General features: G+C 43.0%; 1 protein-coding gene across 1 annotated transcript in view; it reads right to left on the minus strand.

The window, feature by feature from the left end:
* Positions 1 to 18951, minus strand: part of plxna4 (plexin A4) — a 220375-nt gene that overhangs the window by 185483 nt on the left and 15941 nt on the right. The window contains exon 2 of the mRNA XM_034578173.1: positions 10258 to 11605. Within this exon, the coding sequence (XP_034434064.1) occupies positions 10258 to 11502 (1245 nt within the window). The 5' untranslated portion in view covers positions 11503 to 11605. The remainder of the gene's footprint in view (positions 1 to 10257; positions 11606 to 18951) is intronic.

The raw sequence follows: 18951 nt of genomic DNA on the forward strand, positions 1-18951 counted from the left end.
AAGAAAAATTACATTATACGAGTTTCTGTCGATGTGTAGACGTGGACGAGAATCTTTTTCATGTGTGTGTTTTCATCTCTTGTCGCTGACACGCTCTGTTTTATTTTATTTTTTCTCCTCCTGCGGGTTGCCAATCACAGCCGCCATCTCTGTCCCGCATTCTGCAATCTAATGAAATATACTTTCTATCCGTCAGTCCTTTCAGGGAGAAGACACATTTTCATTACAGCGCCACCGTAACATGACATTTGTAGTTGTGATGCCGAAGACGTGTCTAGTCTGAATCCAAAATGATATCAGTGTAGCCCCCCCGACGTCGTCTACCAATAAGACAATGCTGTCACTGCTTTCATCCTGTTCTCTGCCCCTTGTCTTAACTATTCTTTACTGCTTTCTCTCTCTCTCAACTATTTCTTTCTTAACTTCTGATGGCCAATGCCCTGTAAGACCTTGAGGATGCTTTTTAAATCTTCTTTGTCTCCGTCTTTAGGTGGAGTCACCCTCCTGTAATGCACGTGTTGGATTGCTGCAGAGACGCATATTATGAATTATTGTAGGACTCAAAAGGTTCTAATATTACAAGTGGTACAAACCACTCACAGATTAAAGCTAAAGTATTTAACATCTGTCTAATGTTTATTTGAAATATGCTCAAAAACATATCTAAATGTGGAGAGGTTCACTCAAAGGCGTCAGTGACCCACACTCATTGAACAGCCTGGTAGCAAGGCAGAGATATTCTCACATTTTATTTTCTATTCCTCAATATTATTGATAATTATCATTAAACATACATCATTAATTACAGTTCAATTAATTTATAAAGTTAAGTCAGTGTTTCCTCTAGAACTTGTTTTACTGATCTTGAAGCAGTGGTGGTAATATTTCCCCCGAAAACCTGAAAGTGACAAGTAAGGAAAAAACTCACTGCCTACAAACTTCTCCATGTATGGGAACTGCAGACATACAAGTTTAACAAATGATTAATGGCACTGATAGCATTACTTGTACACATCTGATTCAAATCTTGAACCCTTCAAACTAGAAGGACAGTTCTTGCTCAGGTCTGGTTGGTGTTCCAGTCCCACTGCGCAGCAACAGAGGGGCTACTCCCGAAAGACAGAGGGACAGGAAGGCAGAGTCCCTGTGTTTGGACAGAGGCCAGGCGGCGAGGCAGAATCAGGTCACTCTCAGCCATATCCATCTCTGTGCTTCTGTCCTCCTGCCAGCGCCAGCACAAAGCGAGCTCTCTTCTGGACTGTGCGGAGGGATCAGCCGATACAGAGCGGAGAGAAAGAGAGGGGGCAGTGGGCGCGCGTGTAAGAGAGAAGAGTTGCTCAATGCGATTAGAGGGGAGTGAAAGAGATCCGCTCTCCGACGCTCTCTGATGTACGGCCTAATCTGGGCTCGCGCTGTTGTGAAGGCCCCGTACCATTGGCTGGAAGTTCACAAAGTTAATGATACACATTAAACCACTGAGACATTTCGCTTCATGTCGCTGCTCAATCGTGGGAGGGTCCAAAGAGTCCATTTTCCTGCACTTCCAGCTATTCTCTTTTATTACGGTGATTATACTGCATGTGCCAGTTTCAAATACTTTCTTTACTTCTTTGTATTTTAACAACTCTGAGCTAGTTTTACTGTGGAGTTATTGATGATTATATGGGAAATATTCCCTTATAAAGAAAAACTGTATGGGTGGAAATGTATGCTTGTGGTCGTTCTTTAATGAGCCACTTAGACATTCAATATTTTTCACTAGTCCCACTGTGCTAAAGGACGGACCTGCCAGGATGATTGGCAGCACTTGAGAATTATGTCAGGACTAAGTGGGTTTGCGACGTTCATTCAAAGACATAATGTCAACATTGAATTTCCCTATAATAAAACATTGACTGTGCGCCTCCTGCAGAAGTCACTCTGAAGGAAAGCATCTGCTAACAGGGTATTGATTACTGGCTATATATTATGATGTGCAGGAAAACGTGTCAACGATTTCAAGGCATCTAAAGTACATAAGCTGGAATCATAGGCTTTATGCTGCATGTATTTGGTGCTGAATTTCATATTCATTGAATATTTTACTCAAGATACATTTGCGCATGGAAATAGATGAATTAGACCATTTGAATGCAAACTGGTTTAGGTTTTTAAGTGTTTATCTCCAAAGATTCAAATAGCGAATGAAAAGTATCAGGAGGAAGATACATACTAACCCTGCACACCCGCTGTTTATACCCCAAATTCAATGTATTTCATGATGACGTCATCATGATTTAATGTTAACCATATGACGCGGAATGATTGGTTAATCTATATAAGCTGTAGAGTGGTTGCAGAAGTTAATGTATTATGACACCATATGATGTCATTGTCCCGACTTCGTAGTTACGTCATATTGACATATTTCCTGCATGCATGCCGTAAATGGCAAGTACTGGGTTGATGGATATTCAAAGACTGACTTAAATTACTCTCCTCTTGTAACTTTATTTCAAATGTGTTTTAATTTCATTTGTCATGATGTTTACTCAACTGGTTTTATTATAGTGATTTGTGTAAAAAACCCTGTTGGGGTCAGCTATGTTAACCGACAATGACTTCTCTCTGTCTGGGACATGATCTGCTTACACCAGTGGAAAGCTGAACCTTTGAGTCTGCAAGTTTAAATGAAGCTCTCGCCTCCATTTGCTTATGTGTCTGAAAGACAGCGCAAGTATGTTTGTGTGTGTTTTGTTTCCATGGTGCTATGACATAGTCTGTCTGACTAGTAACCCATAGTGCCTTCCATCACACTAACAACGAGTGTGAACACAACATCACACACACACGGTGAGATGTACAAAACACAATTCAAACTCCCACTTCACTAAAAATACTCTGCCAACCCTGTCTGCACTCTTCTTTATGTGGTTTCCTCTTTTGTTATTGCCTTCTAACGGCATCTCATCACAGCCTTCTAGTTGTTGTGTCCTGTCTCCATAGATGATTTTCCTATTTCCCTCCCTGTTGTTTCGGGCAGAAAGAGAATGTGCACGATAGAAACTGAATACCAGAGGAAGAGAGAAGCCTCAGCATCAAAGCCCGGCTGGTCAAATATTCTTACAAGTGCACAATTACTTCTGACTGCATGTGTGTAGACATATCAGTTTTAGGATGGAGGTTTCAATGGGGCATTAAAATGAATGGGTGCATTCAGTGTGTTGACCTAAAAGAGTGGCACTTGTCACAAAAAATAATGTTTCCTGAGGTAAAGGAGTGTGGAGACATCTTGTGAGAACGGGATCAACTGAAAAGACAATTCTTCTTGGGCTCAGCTGTGCACTTCATTGTCTCGGTGAGACCAGGAGTCGTCGTGAATCTCTTTCCGATGGCTGAGGTTCACTGCTCTTTGACATTTTGTTAACACATCCGCAGGGCAATCCAAAACACAGAGCATTCTTTTGCGGCAGTCTGACTGTATCGCGATCGGAATTCAGTTTGAATGCAAGAGTGTCGACATGTAGAACAAGAGCTGTCACCGTGTAGGCCTGCATTTAACTCCCACTTTGTGTGGCACCCTGGGGAGTGTTTCCAAAAAACAGTCACAATGATTGAGGACTGAGGAAAGATTTACCATCAACTTTGGAATATCCGAATGAAAAGTGGGTAATGATAGAATGTCTTAATGCATATTCATGTTAAACAAAGCTAGAAAATGCAATATACTGTATATAAATCGTTACCATGTGTCGCATTTTGTTATCCTGTTATTTCCACCCCTAGTCAGGATGTACATTAAAACAAAGTGGATTTATTTGACAATCCTGTGATGTTTTGTAAATTCATATTTGCAGATGTTCGCACCTGCCTGTTAGCTCAGCAGCTACAGCAGATAATGAATGCCGGTTAGAGGAAACAATCAAATCAGGAACTAACAAAACACCATGAGGATTTCTGGAAAAAAGAAACTGAGACATCACTGGAGCAGAGCCAGGAGAGAGAAGGCAGGAGAATGTCAGACGCGGGACGGGAGTATAAAAAGATGCAGAGGCAGGGGAAAATAGTAAATTCACAAATCAAACTAGGAAAAGAAAAAAAACAACCAACATCAGAAAGCGAAAGATGTGTCAGATGACTCGCTAACCCACTTCACACGTGTACCGGCAGCAAATCTTTCATTACTTCATCCTGGAAGGATTACTCGGCATTGCCATCCAATTTTCCCCCCTTAAACCGTTTTTATTCAAGTAAAGAAAAGATAAACTGAGAAAAAATAAGCCTGCTTGTATTACAAACGGCCCAGTTGACAGTTTATTAGGCATAATTAGCTTCAGCTATTGCAACGCGATGCAACAACTATCATTTTCATTTTGTTGATGCCGTGTCACAGAGGTGTTGATTCAACTCGGAGCTTATATTTCAGGCAGCAGCCTGCGTGGTGGAGTTGCATTGCATTTCATTATCTTGACAGGAGAATCATCTGTCGGCGGACAGATTTGTGCAACTGTAATAATTATAAATAATATGACACAAAGGGACCATTATCTGCATAACGAGAATGTATGCTCTTTTACTTTCATAAGGATTTGAATAAAGATCTTTTACTCGCAACAGACTGATTCGTACAATGGTGTATTGCAATGTTTATGCAAGAAATAGATCTTCCACAACTGATTTCTTCAATACAGCAATTAAAGACCTTATCAACACGATGGCACAAACTATAACCAAGGCCCAATAGTCCCCTTAAATTTGATCAAGCTGCACCAGACTTATAGATATCAGTCTCCTAAGTATGCCAGATTTCTTTCATCAAGATCCATGAATTATTCTCTGGGAATTTAGTGGAATCTTGCTATGTTAGAAGAGGTGATGAAAAATTCCCAGATTCATTCCCTTCTCTGGATTCAGCAGGAAAACTTTAATGGGTTCTATCTTAGCCCATGTCCCACCCATTCACCAAGTTCTGTGGAAACCCGTTGAGTAGTTTTTGCAATTAAACTCCTGTGATATAATTAACATTTAGTAAAGGATTAAATTCACACAAAGAGCATCAATCTGATCGTCGTCATTTTTTCAGCGACGACAGCTTCCCAACCTTATTATTGTAGCTATGACAACAACAGTTATTTAACTTAAGGAAGCACTGACTTAAACCCACAATATTATTTCCCGAAACCCAACTAAAATGTGTTTGTGCCTAAACCAACTCAAACTGTGACCATTCCATTAGCCTGTTAAATGTCTGGTAGACCTGCCACTAAGGGGGCTCTATCTCAGGAGATACTCCTGTGGGTTGTATCAGGCGACTTGTTGCAGCAAAAAGTATGACTAAGACAAACTTCAGGAACAAAACAACACAACACATCCGGTGTAGCCTGGTGTAGCCAATAAATCACACTGGCAACTCGGTGACAAGACAAAAGTCAACAGGGGGAAAGAAATGAAAGCAGCCAATTCAGTCAGTGTTTCAGGCGCAGGGTATCTGCCAGCCACTGGAGTACGGTGAAGGAAGAGGGAGACATGTTTAATCACAGAATAATGATATTGTGATGGATTCTGACCTTTAGCAAGTGGTATCATGTATGGAGATTTAATTAGTGAGCCAGCCAGCAAGCTGGATAGCGGATATGTGGATGGAGTGGGGTGAATTGGGAGGAGGAGGGATGGGGACAGGAGGGGGGGGGGGGGGGGGGGGGGGGGGGGGGGGGGGGGGGGGGGGGGCAGTCTGGATGTTCTTAATGAATCCAGCAGCCTTTCTCTTCCTGAGGATGTGGCCTAGACTGACTCATCAGCAGCGGCAACCAGCCACTGATTAAGCTCGGCAATCAGGAGGAGGGCAGGAGGACGGTCAGTGCGGGAGACAACACTGTGCGACGGATGGTCGAACATAGAAACAATATAGACGAGAGGAAAGAGCCAATACTACGGAAAAAACGAGCATAGCGGCAAGACGGAGGATGCCATATTGGAAGAGTTCCTTTCAAGTGAATGATGAAACAAGGGAGGGATGAGCATGTGTGTCGTGGGGGGGGATCAAGAGATCAAGAAGAAGACTACAAGAAACAGCAGCGGCCGAGTAGAGTAATCTAATTAATTGGAGTGAATTCCAAATGAGAAGTCGATAGCACATGACAAATGCGGAAGAAGAGCCCGTGGCATGTTAGTTAATGACATGTAATTAATGATCATTAGCAGAAAGGATGAGAGGACGGTCGTGGCCCGTCAGGGACTTACAGGCGACCTTGTAATTCTACACGACGCTAGGAAGGGGAGGCGTACTTAACACTGTGCTTATGGGAAGCAGTGGAGATAAAGGGGAGAGAAGGACAGACCGACGGAGGGGGAATAAGAATAGTATGAGAGGAGAGTTTTATAAGAACATGAAGAGAGGGACAGAAAAAGAAAAGAGCGGCATGGGCAGAGTGCAACGACTCAAGGATGCGAGAGAAGAGAGCAGGGAGAATTTATTGCGATCCCGCTGTTTTGCTGTTGTGTTTTTTTCTGCTGACACAGTGAACATGGAGGGAAAAGGCAGAGTATTTTTTTTATTTTTTATAGGTCACATGCCACTTCACAATGATCTATGGATGCAGGCCCTTTGCAGACTTATACTGTTGAGCACGCATTATGTGGCTCAGCCAAGCATGGCCATTCGGGGGGGGGAGAGTCTCCCTCGTACTCTCTCTCACTTCCCATCTATCCTCTCTAGTGCTGCTCTCTTACCCATCATGCCACTCTCTGCCGGTTCCCTTTTCTTCCTCTCAACTTCTCCGTCCTTCCAGCTCTCCCACTCCCTCTTAAAGATGGTGTAAAGCAACAAGGCTGTAGGTGTCAGGATTAAGAGCTAATGTTACCGCTCAGGCCAGTGTCCTGCAAGTGTGTCCTTGCACATATTCGCACATACTGGGATTATTTGATTATCTCTCTTTTTCCAAAAAATACTTTTAATGAAACTTAAAATATAATGTTTATGAATCAAATTATAGTTAAAAGTAGCCATAGTGTTTAATTTACTATATGGGACACATCATTTCCAAAACTGTCCACCATAAAAAACAAAAGGTATGTAACAATATTATTATTTATTGTTATTTTAAATACAAAATTGGATAGAATGTGATGGCAACATTGTTACTATCAAAACAAGTGGCTTCTATACTGATCCATCATCCGACATCCATCTATTCTTGCAGAGAAAGTGTCTGTACAACGTGTGGAATCTACATGCGGTCTTAAAGTGTTTCATCCATATCAAAAACCTGTGTGTCTTTGTGTGTGTGTGCGTGTGTGTGCATGTGTGTGGTGGTCCGTACAGCCAGGCTACCCTAATGAGCCTGGAAGCTGTTCATCCTCTCCCTAATTGGAGGAAAAACACATCATGATCGAAATACGAGAGCGTTTGAAAGAGTCTGGGAAAAAAAAGAAAAAAAAAAGAGGAGTGTAAGAGAAAGCGAGAAACAGGGAAGACAGAGAGCGAGAAAGAGGGCGAGATAAAGGGGCATACCCCTAATACAAGGCCCCCTCTCATCTGTGTCCCCTCTATAGTAACAGCCAACAGAGTGACATTTAAACCAGCCATTTCAAAAAATATATATTTTGTTCACATCTTTTTTTTGCTATAACTTAGGGGAAAAGAACAATTTTTTAATGAAACATCGAGACTGTTCTGATGACCACAAAGAAAGATATTTGTCATATGTTTTTTTGTTTGACACTGAAGACTGCAATTATCACAAATAAGATTGTGTTGAAAAGCTGCAAGCGCCAACAAAACCTCTAGTATTAGAAAAAGGAAAGAAATAAATGCAAATGAGTTGCAACTACGGGCCAGAGTCCTTTAAGAAATAAAAAAAATAAAATAGAACTTTTCACTGCAGATGGCCTCTGAAAGAGTTGCTTTTGATTTCATCTTCAGTTATTATTTAACGATTAAATAAAATATTACTGCATCTAAAAAGTCACCTGCAAATGTACACAAGTTTAACTCTATAGTTTTGCACGCAGTCTTCATCAGTCTGGATTTCACATTAAATAAAAAAATATTTTTATCCTCAGGAAAAAATAAATAAGCCTATGTGAGCTTGTGTGAGAGACGTCCCACAGCTGTACGACGGCGAGTCAGATCCTTATTTGATATTTATGTGTCTGTGTGACTCCACAATTATTGTCTCCTGTGAGTACAGGATCCTAAAAAGCAGTCTGCCTTCTGCAATTCCCCGAGTAACCTTGTTTGGTGTGTTCGAGATTATCCGTCTGACGGCTCGCTACTGTACATCCAAGGGAATCGTGGCGTGGAGAAGATGTGAGCGATGAGTTTTAAACTGTTGATATCAGAGGCATCCCGGTCATGCATCATTTAAAATAGAAAAGGAATTTATCAGAGACACCAAACATGAGATATTACGGAGACGACTTTCCAACACAGATGCACACTGTTACATTTCCACACAACACTTTCACTTAAGATTTAACGTGTTTTTACTGTGAAACAACTTTCAGGAAATATATATAGCGTGAATTTACGTCTTAATTTACTAATGCTCAAGCAATAGGGCTTCAACTTCTGATTTATCAGTGTGTTGTGTGTCCATGTTTTTATGGCTTGAGCATCGACTCCATTCTAAAGTAGCCTGTGATCTGCATTTTCATAAATAATTCCATAAGTGCTCTTGTAAGAAGTTATTTATTGCCATTGTTCTACTTTATCCTAAACCTCCCCGCCATCTCTTCAGTAGTTACAAGTGTAATGCCATGTGTGTGTGTGTGTGTGTGTGTGTGGGTCAGCACTACATCTATCTCCTGCAGAGTCCACCGTCACTTGTTCAGCAGGGTCTAATTTATGCGGCGGCGGTGGTGGTGATACTGTGGCTCATGCTGAAATGGCATCATTCCTCAGCACTAACCCCTGCGTGCTCCCTCACACTTCCTCGCCCCGCTGACAGGTCCACCCCAGGCATGATTTATCAGGCCCTCGAGCAGCAGACAAAGGCGCCGCGGCACGTGTACGGTGCCAGAGATGAATTAACAGATAAACACAGTGATTCCACGGGTGTCTTGAGAGTGCGTGGCTAAGGTCAGAGAAATATGGACTAGGCAGTGAGAAGATCAAATTTATGTTTCTGAGATGTGACCATGACGGACTTCACATCTTGTTACAAGTACCTGTAGCTGCATGAAAGCTCCTGTGGTCAACTGGCCTGAGAGATTTCATTATTTACCTCGGTATCGTATTTTTACTGTGATTCTCCAAAGCTACAAATCGCGTCAAGGTTGAATGAAAGATATTTGAGGTTTTAGTACAGAGTTCATATATATATATATATATATATATATATATATATATACTCTACATGCAGTTTTACATAAAATATATATATATAATGTAACATAACATAACATAACCTAAAAAACAAATAATTAATGTAGTCAACAATTCAGTGACATTCTATTCTATCCTATTATCTACACCTCTTTGATCTCAATATAAGCAAGTGAGGACATGGTTTATTTATCCACGCCTGCCATGTGAAACAACCTGAAAGCTTCCAATTCATCCTGATCAGGGTAATTTTCTATTTCTTGAGGTTGGAAGCTTTTATTAATGACGTAGTATGAGATGTCGAAAAAAACTAAAACATGCCTGGAACAGCTATGGGTGCTTGTGATGTGGTGTAAACATGCACCACCCAATTTAACCCTGTTTTTTATGTGCATAAAGTGAGAAAATCAAATGAACTGAATCACTGAATTCGTAATGCTGTTATGGAGAATGGAGTTATGGTAATTTGGCGGAGAATTCGGCTGCATTGTTTAAAGGGTGAGTGGATTAAAAGAGGCAGTGGATGGTTAACATCTCATCGTTATGGGATGGAGCGTAAACCCACCCAAGAGCAGTGATCACAAAGGCCTCCCGCAGTGCAACCAAGCTCATTATAGTAACATGGGGTTAAGCCTTCACTTCAGATTTTCCTCCAGAGATGTTCACTTGGAACGTCCTTCAATTACAAATTATTGAACAATAAAATTCACTCCTAGAATTAACTTCCTTAATGAGGGTTTTTGTCCGGCTCTACTTTTAGCAGAAATGCTCGACACCTGCTGTTCTGGGTATTTGTTGTGCTAGTAGTAATAATAGTACCTATAGCAACATCTGCAGCGTTTCCCTTTTTTAACATCTGTAAATAGTGTTTTTCAATGCCCCAGTGTTCTCATTATTAAATTTGTGTACTTAAAAACTCACAAAAGGTCTGTGTGCATGATAGTATTACTCACCGCACTGCCGCAGGGGACATCTTTGACTTTGAGCCAAGCCAGGTCCAGCGTGCCCTCACCCTTGTAGCAGGACTGCAGCCTCTCCTTGATTTTCTCGTTTATCTTCCGCAGTGAGAAAACACACAGTGCTGAGTCCTGGGAGGCCTGACGAGGACGTCTCTTCTGGCCTTTTGAGAAGACGGCGAACAACACGTCGTCATCTGGTGCCACGTCTAGCGAGCGTGCCAGAATAGCACCAGCTTTGGACAGGTAGGCCGCCTCGAGCAATCGGTACTCCACGTTGCCACTAATGCATCCGATAGGCACTTCCACATAGGAGTTGAAGGCGGTGTCTGCCTTACAAAGGCGGACTATCTTGGAAGTGTAGACCTGCTCCCGACCTGCAGAGGAGGATCCGGTAGTAGGCCCACCTTCCATTTCAGGCTGCAGAGTCAGAAAGTAGACAAAGTTCCCACTGGCAAAGCCATAAATGTAGTATATGTCAAAGTCTGGGATGACAGTGAAGGTGTCTGAAGGGATCTTGATCATAGAGGCCACAAACTCATCATGGAAAACATATGCAAACATCCCGTCCGCCTCTGAGTTTCTGGCCAACTTGCGGCTAGAGATGGTGGGGAAGTACTCTGGCTTGCCGTCCACTGCTGTGGCTATAAACAGCATGTCCGGAGAGGCATTGCCATATGAAACGATGACACCAAACACTGAGCCGCTCTCATTGACACCAGAGAGATAGTGCTCCTTCTTGTGGAAGGGCTCCCCTAGTTTGAAGAGGTCATCTAAACGGAGGAGTTTGCAGATGCCCTGGTAGAGGCTGCCACATGCCAGCAGCCGGTTCTCCCGGTAGTCCATGAGAAGCATTTTGTTGACATTGTTGGTGAGTGACAGTGGCTCACTGCACGGCTGGACGATACGTGGTGGGTAGCAATTGCGGTTGTCTTCATCTGGGCCAGTCTCGTGAAACACCTGGACATCCAGGTCAGGGGACAGTTTATAAATGCGATTGACGGCACCCAAATAAACATTGCCATTGCGATAGTCCACCGCCAGATGGTTGAATGTCCACGCAGGGTTCTCTGCATGGAAGGATGAATACTCGTCCTCCTGAAGGGACACTGTGATCACCTGGGAGCCAGCGCTGTGAGCCTGCGGGGCTTGCACCACTGTTTGAGATGTCACAGGAAGTGTCAGACTAGACAGGAAGCAGCATACAAAAAAGCAGGCCCATGTCCTGCTGAGGGATGTCATGGCTGTGCTGACGGTGGGAGCGGTGAGGAGAGGGAAGGAGGCACAGACCAGTACTGTAGCCAATCAGGATCAAGCCTCTCTTGAGATGGAGGGCATCATGTGCCTGAGGAGGGAAGAAACAAACACCTGTGTCAAAAAAACCACGGCACATTTACGTAACGGTCACATAGTATTCACAAACATACATCACGCATACAAAGACATACATGATCTTTGTTCCAACCCTATCTCGCAGAGGTTAGAGCAGAGCATCATTTGAAAGAATAATGAGGATTACAGGTGAATTGGCTGCACACTTGAGACTCTAGCACAATCTATAATTGGAGAGGAAATAGGCTAGACCGAAGAGGAATGAGGCTAAAGCACAGTGCACGGGCTGAGGAAGGTGACAGAAGAGGTGGAGTGATGCATTGTCTCAGTGGAGGTGATCAGACGGGCTCTGCACCATCTCTCTGCATGGACCCCTGCCCCTCTCCGCCCCTTCTTGCCTTTCTGCTCCAGCTACTGTGCACCTAATTGATTCTCCCCTTGGAGTAGCAATTTGCATGCTTTGGCGATTTCTCTCTTTTCTCCCAATAGGGCCGCTCACCTGCTGACAATGCTAGCAGAGAGAAAAGGACCTTTCTCTCTTTAAAGATACGCACACAGACACACTCGCAAAGTAGGAGGTTCGTAGGCAGAAGAGGAACAATTAGGGAGAAAGTGCAAGCGCTCGCAGAAATGCATTTCCCTGTAGTCCTCAGGTCATTTGCAAAGTCTCAACAATGCACACACAGCCATAACAGCCAGGTGCACACACAAACACACAAAACATACACGCAAATCCATGGTATTTTAATAGGAATGTTGCACGCGGTAGTGAGAACTATTAGATCTATACTTTCAAAGCCTGGCACAGAGTATAAAAAAAACATGCAAGCACAGATTGTCAAGAGGAAATGACAGCATTTCCTGTAAACGTGGTGGTCCAATGTGTGTGTGTGTGTGTGTGTCGCCTGCTCATTAGGCTTCTCCAGTGGCAAGCCAGGTATAACAAGGAGTAGTGTTCACCTGCGTAGTATCCAGGTATTAGTTTTGTCCTGCAACACTACTCCAATTCATATTTACTACCATGTAGATGTAGTCAACCCATATAATACTAAGACAGGAAAATGCCAGAGTTAATATGTCAATGTGTCCTTTATGTTAAAATTATAAAAGACATTTAAACTTCAGATATTAACAAACTTAAAAAGTTTTTTAACTGTGATTAAGGTATAAACATAGAAAAGGTGATTTGTGCATAGTACTTATAATGTAGCAATGTGTAAAAAAAAAAATTGTGATAATCTTTTCTTTTCCATTCAATTCAACAGTCTGTTGTTTTGTCTGAGATGTGCAAAGAAAAGAAAAACACTCGAAGCTATGCGAGCGCCTGTCACACTTAATGCAAAGTTCCATCAGCAAATCAGACGGTTTTATTGAACAATGTGACGGTGTATATTTGCTTCTGTCAGTAAAGCACAGCTTACATATTTTATGTAAAAGCCGAGAAACATTTGAACGTCAAAATGTACTTTGTCGGAGAATTACCATTTTAATTTTGCAGACTGTAAGAAATAAGTTGTTTTTACAGTGATCGCTATGAATGCTTGCCGCCTTGAGAGGTGGCACAACCTGACATTATCCTGCCGCAGATCTCATCTCAGGTTCATAACCGAGCAATCACAAGTTGAGGTGATGTCAAACGCAACCTCACTGTAATCTTACCAATCTCCCCCCCCCCATCTCCTGAAAGAACAGAGCCTCTCTGCACATGATAAGAGGACCAGAGAGGATGATGGGAAGGATAAGAAAAAAAACTGATGTGGAGATAGACGAGGTGACATACAGCAGTTTTTTACCATAGATTTCAGGGGAATATAGGGAAATAAAGCAATAAATATGAATTCGGTGACACACAAAATCAAATAACTAACTAAAACCACCAAAAATGATGTTGCAATACGAGAGTCATGTCAAATATTGTATGTTTTCAATGGGGAATGATGTTTCTGTGTACAGCCACTAAAGAGAGAGAGACAGAGACTGGGAGGCAGAGAGAGAGAGATTCGTTTAGAGAAAGAACTGCTGCTGCTACCTGAGGAGTAATGACAGGGCAGTGAGCCCATAATGTTCCTCTAAAAATAAAAGCGGAACTGCATATTAATCTCACACAGGGAACAGCAGTGGAGCTCCCACCTCTCATTTAACTAGCGGGAGGAACGGCCTTAACAAAGTGTTCCTCTGAAACTCCCAGACAACTTTATTCAGCGGGTATTATTCATAGAGAAAGAGACAGAGAGGAAGGAGGTCAGATGAAATGAGAGTAAGAGGGAGAAGGAAGGTGTGAGACATGGAGAGAGACAGAGGGAGAGTCTGTTCTATCACCTTCACATCGACCTATATCCTCATGAATATGACGAACGCGCGCACATGGCTGACGTCCAAAAACAAAACAAATAACACAAGAAGAGAAAGGCCCCTTGGACGTCTCCCTTGAGAAATAAATGAGAGTTTTGCAAACATGAAACACTGAAACCCTGAAAGGGAAAGAAAAGAAAAACATCCTCATCAGAAATACCCTGCGATGGCAGCGTGTCTGCCACATGAATGTGTTGGTGAAATGCAATTATCCTCCCTGACGGGGGGGCCAGCTCGTTTAGTTGCTGTTTGCCTTTGCCCGCTGATCATCAAGCGCCATTAATTAAAGCTTGCTATGGTTCTGTGGATTTATACATAAGACACACACAGACACACACACACAGAGCCTTGTACACGTATCTTTGCAGGGTCCTATAAAGCAGCTCCTCGCCTCTTACCATCAAAAAGCCATGTAGATTTGTGGGGTCTGGTATTTTGGTCCCCACTGGACTGATTATTCCAGCATATAGCTTATCTTCATCCTGGTATGTGAAATTAGTATAAGCCCTTGTCATCAGCTTCTCTTACATATGCAAATCAAAATGAAGTGACACTGGTAAAAATAGAAAGTGATGATGTTGGAGAACAAGTGCAAAAAAGGAGTAAAACTACTTATAATGATGTTGACCAAACAGTTTTTCCGTCTTATTCTTGCTTGCTTTGACAAATAGTTTCGATAGAATGTTGACAGACAAGAGAAAGTTTGTAACATCCACAAACTGGCCTGCAACAGTAGATCTGTATGTGTGTGTGTGTGTGTGTGTGTGTGTGTGTGTGTGTGTGTGTGTGTGTGTGTGACCTCGGACCTGTGAGATGACAGATATACTTTAATGAAACACATACACAATCACATATTCACAGCCCCATAGACATCAAAGAGTGCTAATGAATTCATGATTAGCACCGCACTTCCATCACATCACTGGAAAAACACCACAGTGCGTGTATTATCTCCATCTGTGAGACTGAGTCACTGACTATTACCTCAGCATTTAGGAAATAATTGGGATGTTTTCCTGTTTCGTTTTTTTTTCTCTTTAAGGGCTGTCAGCAGCCAGCCAGGAAACTGAGACTGTGAAACTGCATTTACATTTATAAATGTGTGACTCCTCCAAATAGAGAGGAGAGGAGAGAGAAGAGATGAAGAGAAGAAGAAGAAGGGAGGAAGAACTGAGGAGGAGGAGAAGAGAAAAAGAGGTAGAGGAGAGGAGAGAAATAGGAAGTGGAGAGGAGAAGAGATGAAAACAAGAAAGGAGAAGAGGAAGTGAGGAGAGAAAGAGGAAACGAAGAAGAGAGAAAGAGGAAGAGGAGGAGAAAGAGGATGAGATAGAAGAGAGAAGGGAAGAGATTGATTAGTTCCTGCCTGAGCTCCATCAGCTGACGTGGCATCGACATGGCTTCACACCAGACATGTGATGGCTCATGGATAAACTGCCCCCCCCCCCTCCAACCATAAAGCAGATGACAGTTTTTTCCGTTGCGTCTCTCACACGTGTATTAAACCCGGCTGTCGGAGTCACTGCTCAAAACCTCAGACACAAACATCCAGTCAAGTTCAAAGATCAGCGGCTCGAAATCCCCCCGTTCTCAGCTGGAGTATTTTTGATGCTGCAAAGCTAATTTCAGGGACAACAGTATTAGGCGAAGCTATTATGGATATGTCAGGAGCCATTTTGCTTTGGCTATGATTTTGTAATGGTGAGCCAAGGCCAGACACAACAATCGGAGGAGACGACAAACAAACGAGTCTCGACATAATAATCTCTATTTATAGTGTTGAAGGAACGACTCGGGAAACGAAGAAACTGTCAAAGTCTTTGGTAAACAGCTTAACTCCTCACTGTGCGGAAAAATATTCAAAAATAACTATCACATTCATAAAACACTACGAGTCAAATGGGATTAGCAGATTATGAGTGAGTAAGAAGTAGAGTAATTACACATAATCCTTTATATTCACGAAGAAAAAAATAAGGCTTTTTCCACACTTATCTGGGGTAATCTGTCACAGCGGGGGGGAGAGGAGGTGAAAGAATGACAGTCGCTGTGTGGAAGACGACAATTAAGACAACTGCATGAAAACAGAAGCACAATGGTGAGGTGAGGTTCAAAAGACAGGACAACAGCCGTGTCTCAACTCGGGGCCGCGTCCTTCGAAAGCTGCATTTTACTGTCCCAGTTCGAAGGCTGCTTCAAATGTGGACGAAACATGCGTCCTTCCATCCCGAGAAATAAACTCTCCAACGGTTGGATCCTTCCCAGCCAGACCTATCCCAGAATTCATTCTGCTTTAGTGACGAAATGTTAGAACGACAATATCACTTGTTTATTTGTTTCTGAAAAACTTTTTGTCTTATCCTAATAAGTGGTCGGCCACTAACCTGCCTGCATCTACCCGACTTCACAAGGCTGAAGCAGAGATGAGAGCCAGAAGTTTCGAAGGAGAAGTCAACTTCTAGCAGTTGTCATGTGTTTTGGCGTGCATCCTGAATGCCTCGTGATACGGTGTGCTATCGTTGTAGTATGTGAATGAGTAGTAGCCGTATTGTAGTAGTAAAGACAGTATACTGTATGTAGGAGCAGGAGTTTCAGTGTGAGCAGGAGTCTCAGAGCAAAAAACAAGTGAGTGAGGGAGCCAGAGAAAGGCAAAAGATGGATGGAGAGAGAGAAAGAGACAGAGATAATGACAGAAAGAGTGAGAGTGAGAGTGAGAGAGAGAGAGAGAGAGAGAGAGAGAGAGAGAGAGAGATGAAGAAAGAGAAGACAAGCAGTCAGAGATGTGTGTCCCAGATCAGTGGATGTACTGAGAGTAGTGGTGAATCCCCTCCTCCTCCCAAAAACCTCCTCCCACCCCCGTCCCCTGCTGAGCTCTGGCACTGATCAGAGGAATAAGCGTCACTCTGCATCGCAGCCACACACTGGGACTGGAGCAAAACAGTGTCCCTGCACTCAGCCAGCATAATCACAAATCCACACACAGACACACAAACCACGCAGACCACGCAGACCACAACACAGCAAAACACACTCCAACGTGACACCTCGGCATAAAATACACACAAAACGCCACAAGCATACAGAGCAGGAATGTCCCCGAGCGCACACACACACACACAAACTGGCATTATACCTTGGCGCAGTCCACATTATGCCCCCCCCCCCCACTCCTTTCCACTGCCACAACAATGGTGAAAACCAAATTAAACTAGGAAAGTAAACTGAGGATTTTGCAGCTTGCCGGTGGCTGCGAGGGGTGGGTGAGGGGGGGTGGGGCACTCAATCCAAACACATGCAGGACATTTGCACTTTGTTTTCAGACTTGCCGCATCACTGAGGTCAATCTGATGCACATCTTGATGCAATGACACTGATGTAAATATACGGATTAAAGAGCTGTTAATGTGAAATGATATGATTCACCTCTTTTGGGAACACAGTGCTGTTCGACACAATTTGTTTCAAGCAGCGGTGCTCCTTCTATAATTTAGAGCAGCACAGCATATTTCTCAAATTGCAAGCATCTTGTCAAATTGTCAGACGGAAAATCTGAAGTGTCACCAAACATTTGATTTGCAGCAGCTCTGTGGAACGTGGAGCTCGTCCTCCTCCTCCATGATAATCTGTGACTCATCCGGAAACGCCGGCAACTCATAAGAGACTTGGCCGCGATTCTTGACGCGTTGCAATCAGGTGATATCTGATCTGATCATCTCACAATTATGGTTTTAATGCCATGGCCTATCAGAGTATTATTGCAAACATTTGATTTCATTATTAAAACTATTATGTTTAGAAGCAGCTTCAACAATATTCTGGGATATTGAGAAACAACAATGAGGCTGAATTATATTATAATAAAGCAAAGCCCTTTTATTTACACGCACACACACCTGTGAACAAACAGACAACAACTTAAATAATGATGGAGTAATCGGGTTTAACACACCTATCCTCCTGAGCTAACCCCTGCTGGTACACAAAACAGATGGTGCACTCGTCTCTCTCAGGAAAGATGGCAGTGGAGAAGAAAAAGGAAGGACAGAGAGGATAGAGAGAGAGAGAGAGAGAGAGAGAGAGAGAGAGAGAGAGAGAAGGCGGGGTGTCCTTGGTGTTTACATCAAGTCGTGGATTAGCAGCGTGGATTACTGTCACCAGATACCCTGTCTAGATCGGGGTTAGGAGGTCTAATCCACCGCGGAGCTGTTGATATTACAAAAAAAGCCTGAGGATTGTACTGTCAACCGGGTCCATGTCATATGAATGACAAAAAAAACAACTGAGAGACATTATGTTCTACAAACCCAGTGTTTACAAGCAGCAACACACTGAGAATAACATGTTATTTTTTAATTATTTGAGCTAGAACTGAATCTAAAATCTGTACCTGACATTTTTAAGGGAAATTGGTTTATACCACACACGTGAATTCCCTACGTTGAGGAGGAATTATGTCTTACTACATGTGCTAACTACGATTATACTGCATAAGTGGCTTTCAAATGGAGACGATATATTCACCAAACAGAATGATGATGTTCATGACTCTCGAAAAGCCCCAGGTTACGTTAAATGGCAACGTTTACGACGATTCCTTGCCAACGCTTTAAATTCTTCCTACAAGAGCCTTGGCATTGGCGGTAGCAGCGTGATTAAGGGTTGAAGGTTTTCCTCAGTGGGGAAAACAGATAAGAGTGTCTTCGGCTTGGCCGGATGCCTCGCCAAACACAACATCCGTGTTCTGAAGGTGGGAAGCCAGAAAGGGATCATGTCCTTGTAGCAGCATGAGAGGCGATCCCTGCGTTTCGATCAGGATCCCTGGGCGGGATGAGCTGTGATGGGGGGGTGGGATAGCGTAGACGTTTGCCCGTGTTACACCCCCCCCCCCACCCACCCACCCCCCCACCCTTAGCACTGGACGAAAGGAAGAGCAAGTGACTCCTTGTGTATCAGATGCTTCTCCACAACAATCGCACGACAACAGCCTGTATGTCCTGAAAAGACACTGGA

Source organism: Hippoglossus hippoglossus, chromosome 23 (assembly GCF_009819705.1).
Source record: "Hippoglossus hippoglossus isolate fHipHip1 chromosome 23, fHipHip1.pri, whole genome shotgun sequence".
Taxonomy (NCBI): domain Eukaryota; kingdom Metazoa; phylum Chordata; class Actinopteri; order Pleuronectiformes; family Pleuronectidae; genus Hippoglossus; species Hippoglossus hippoglossus.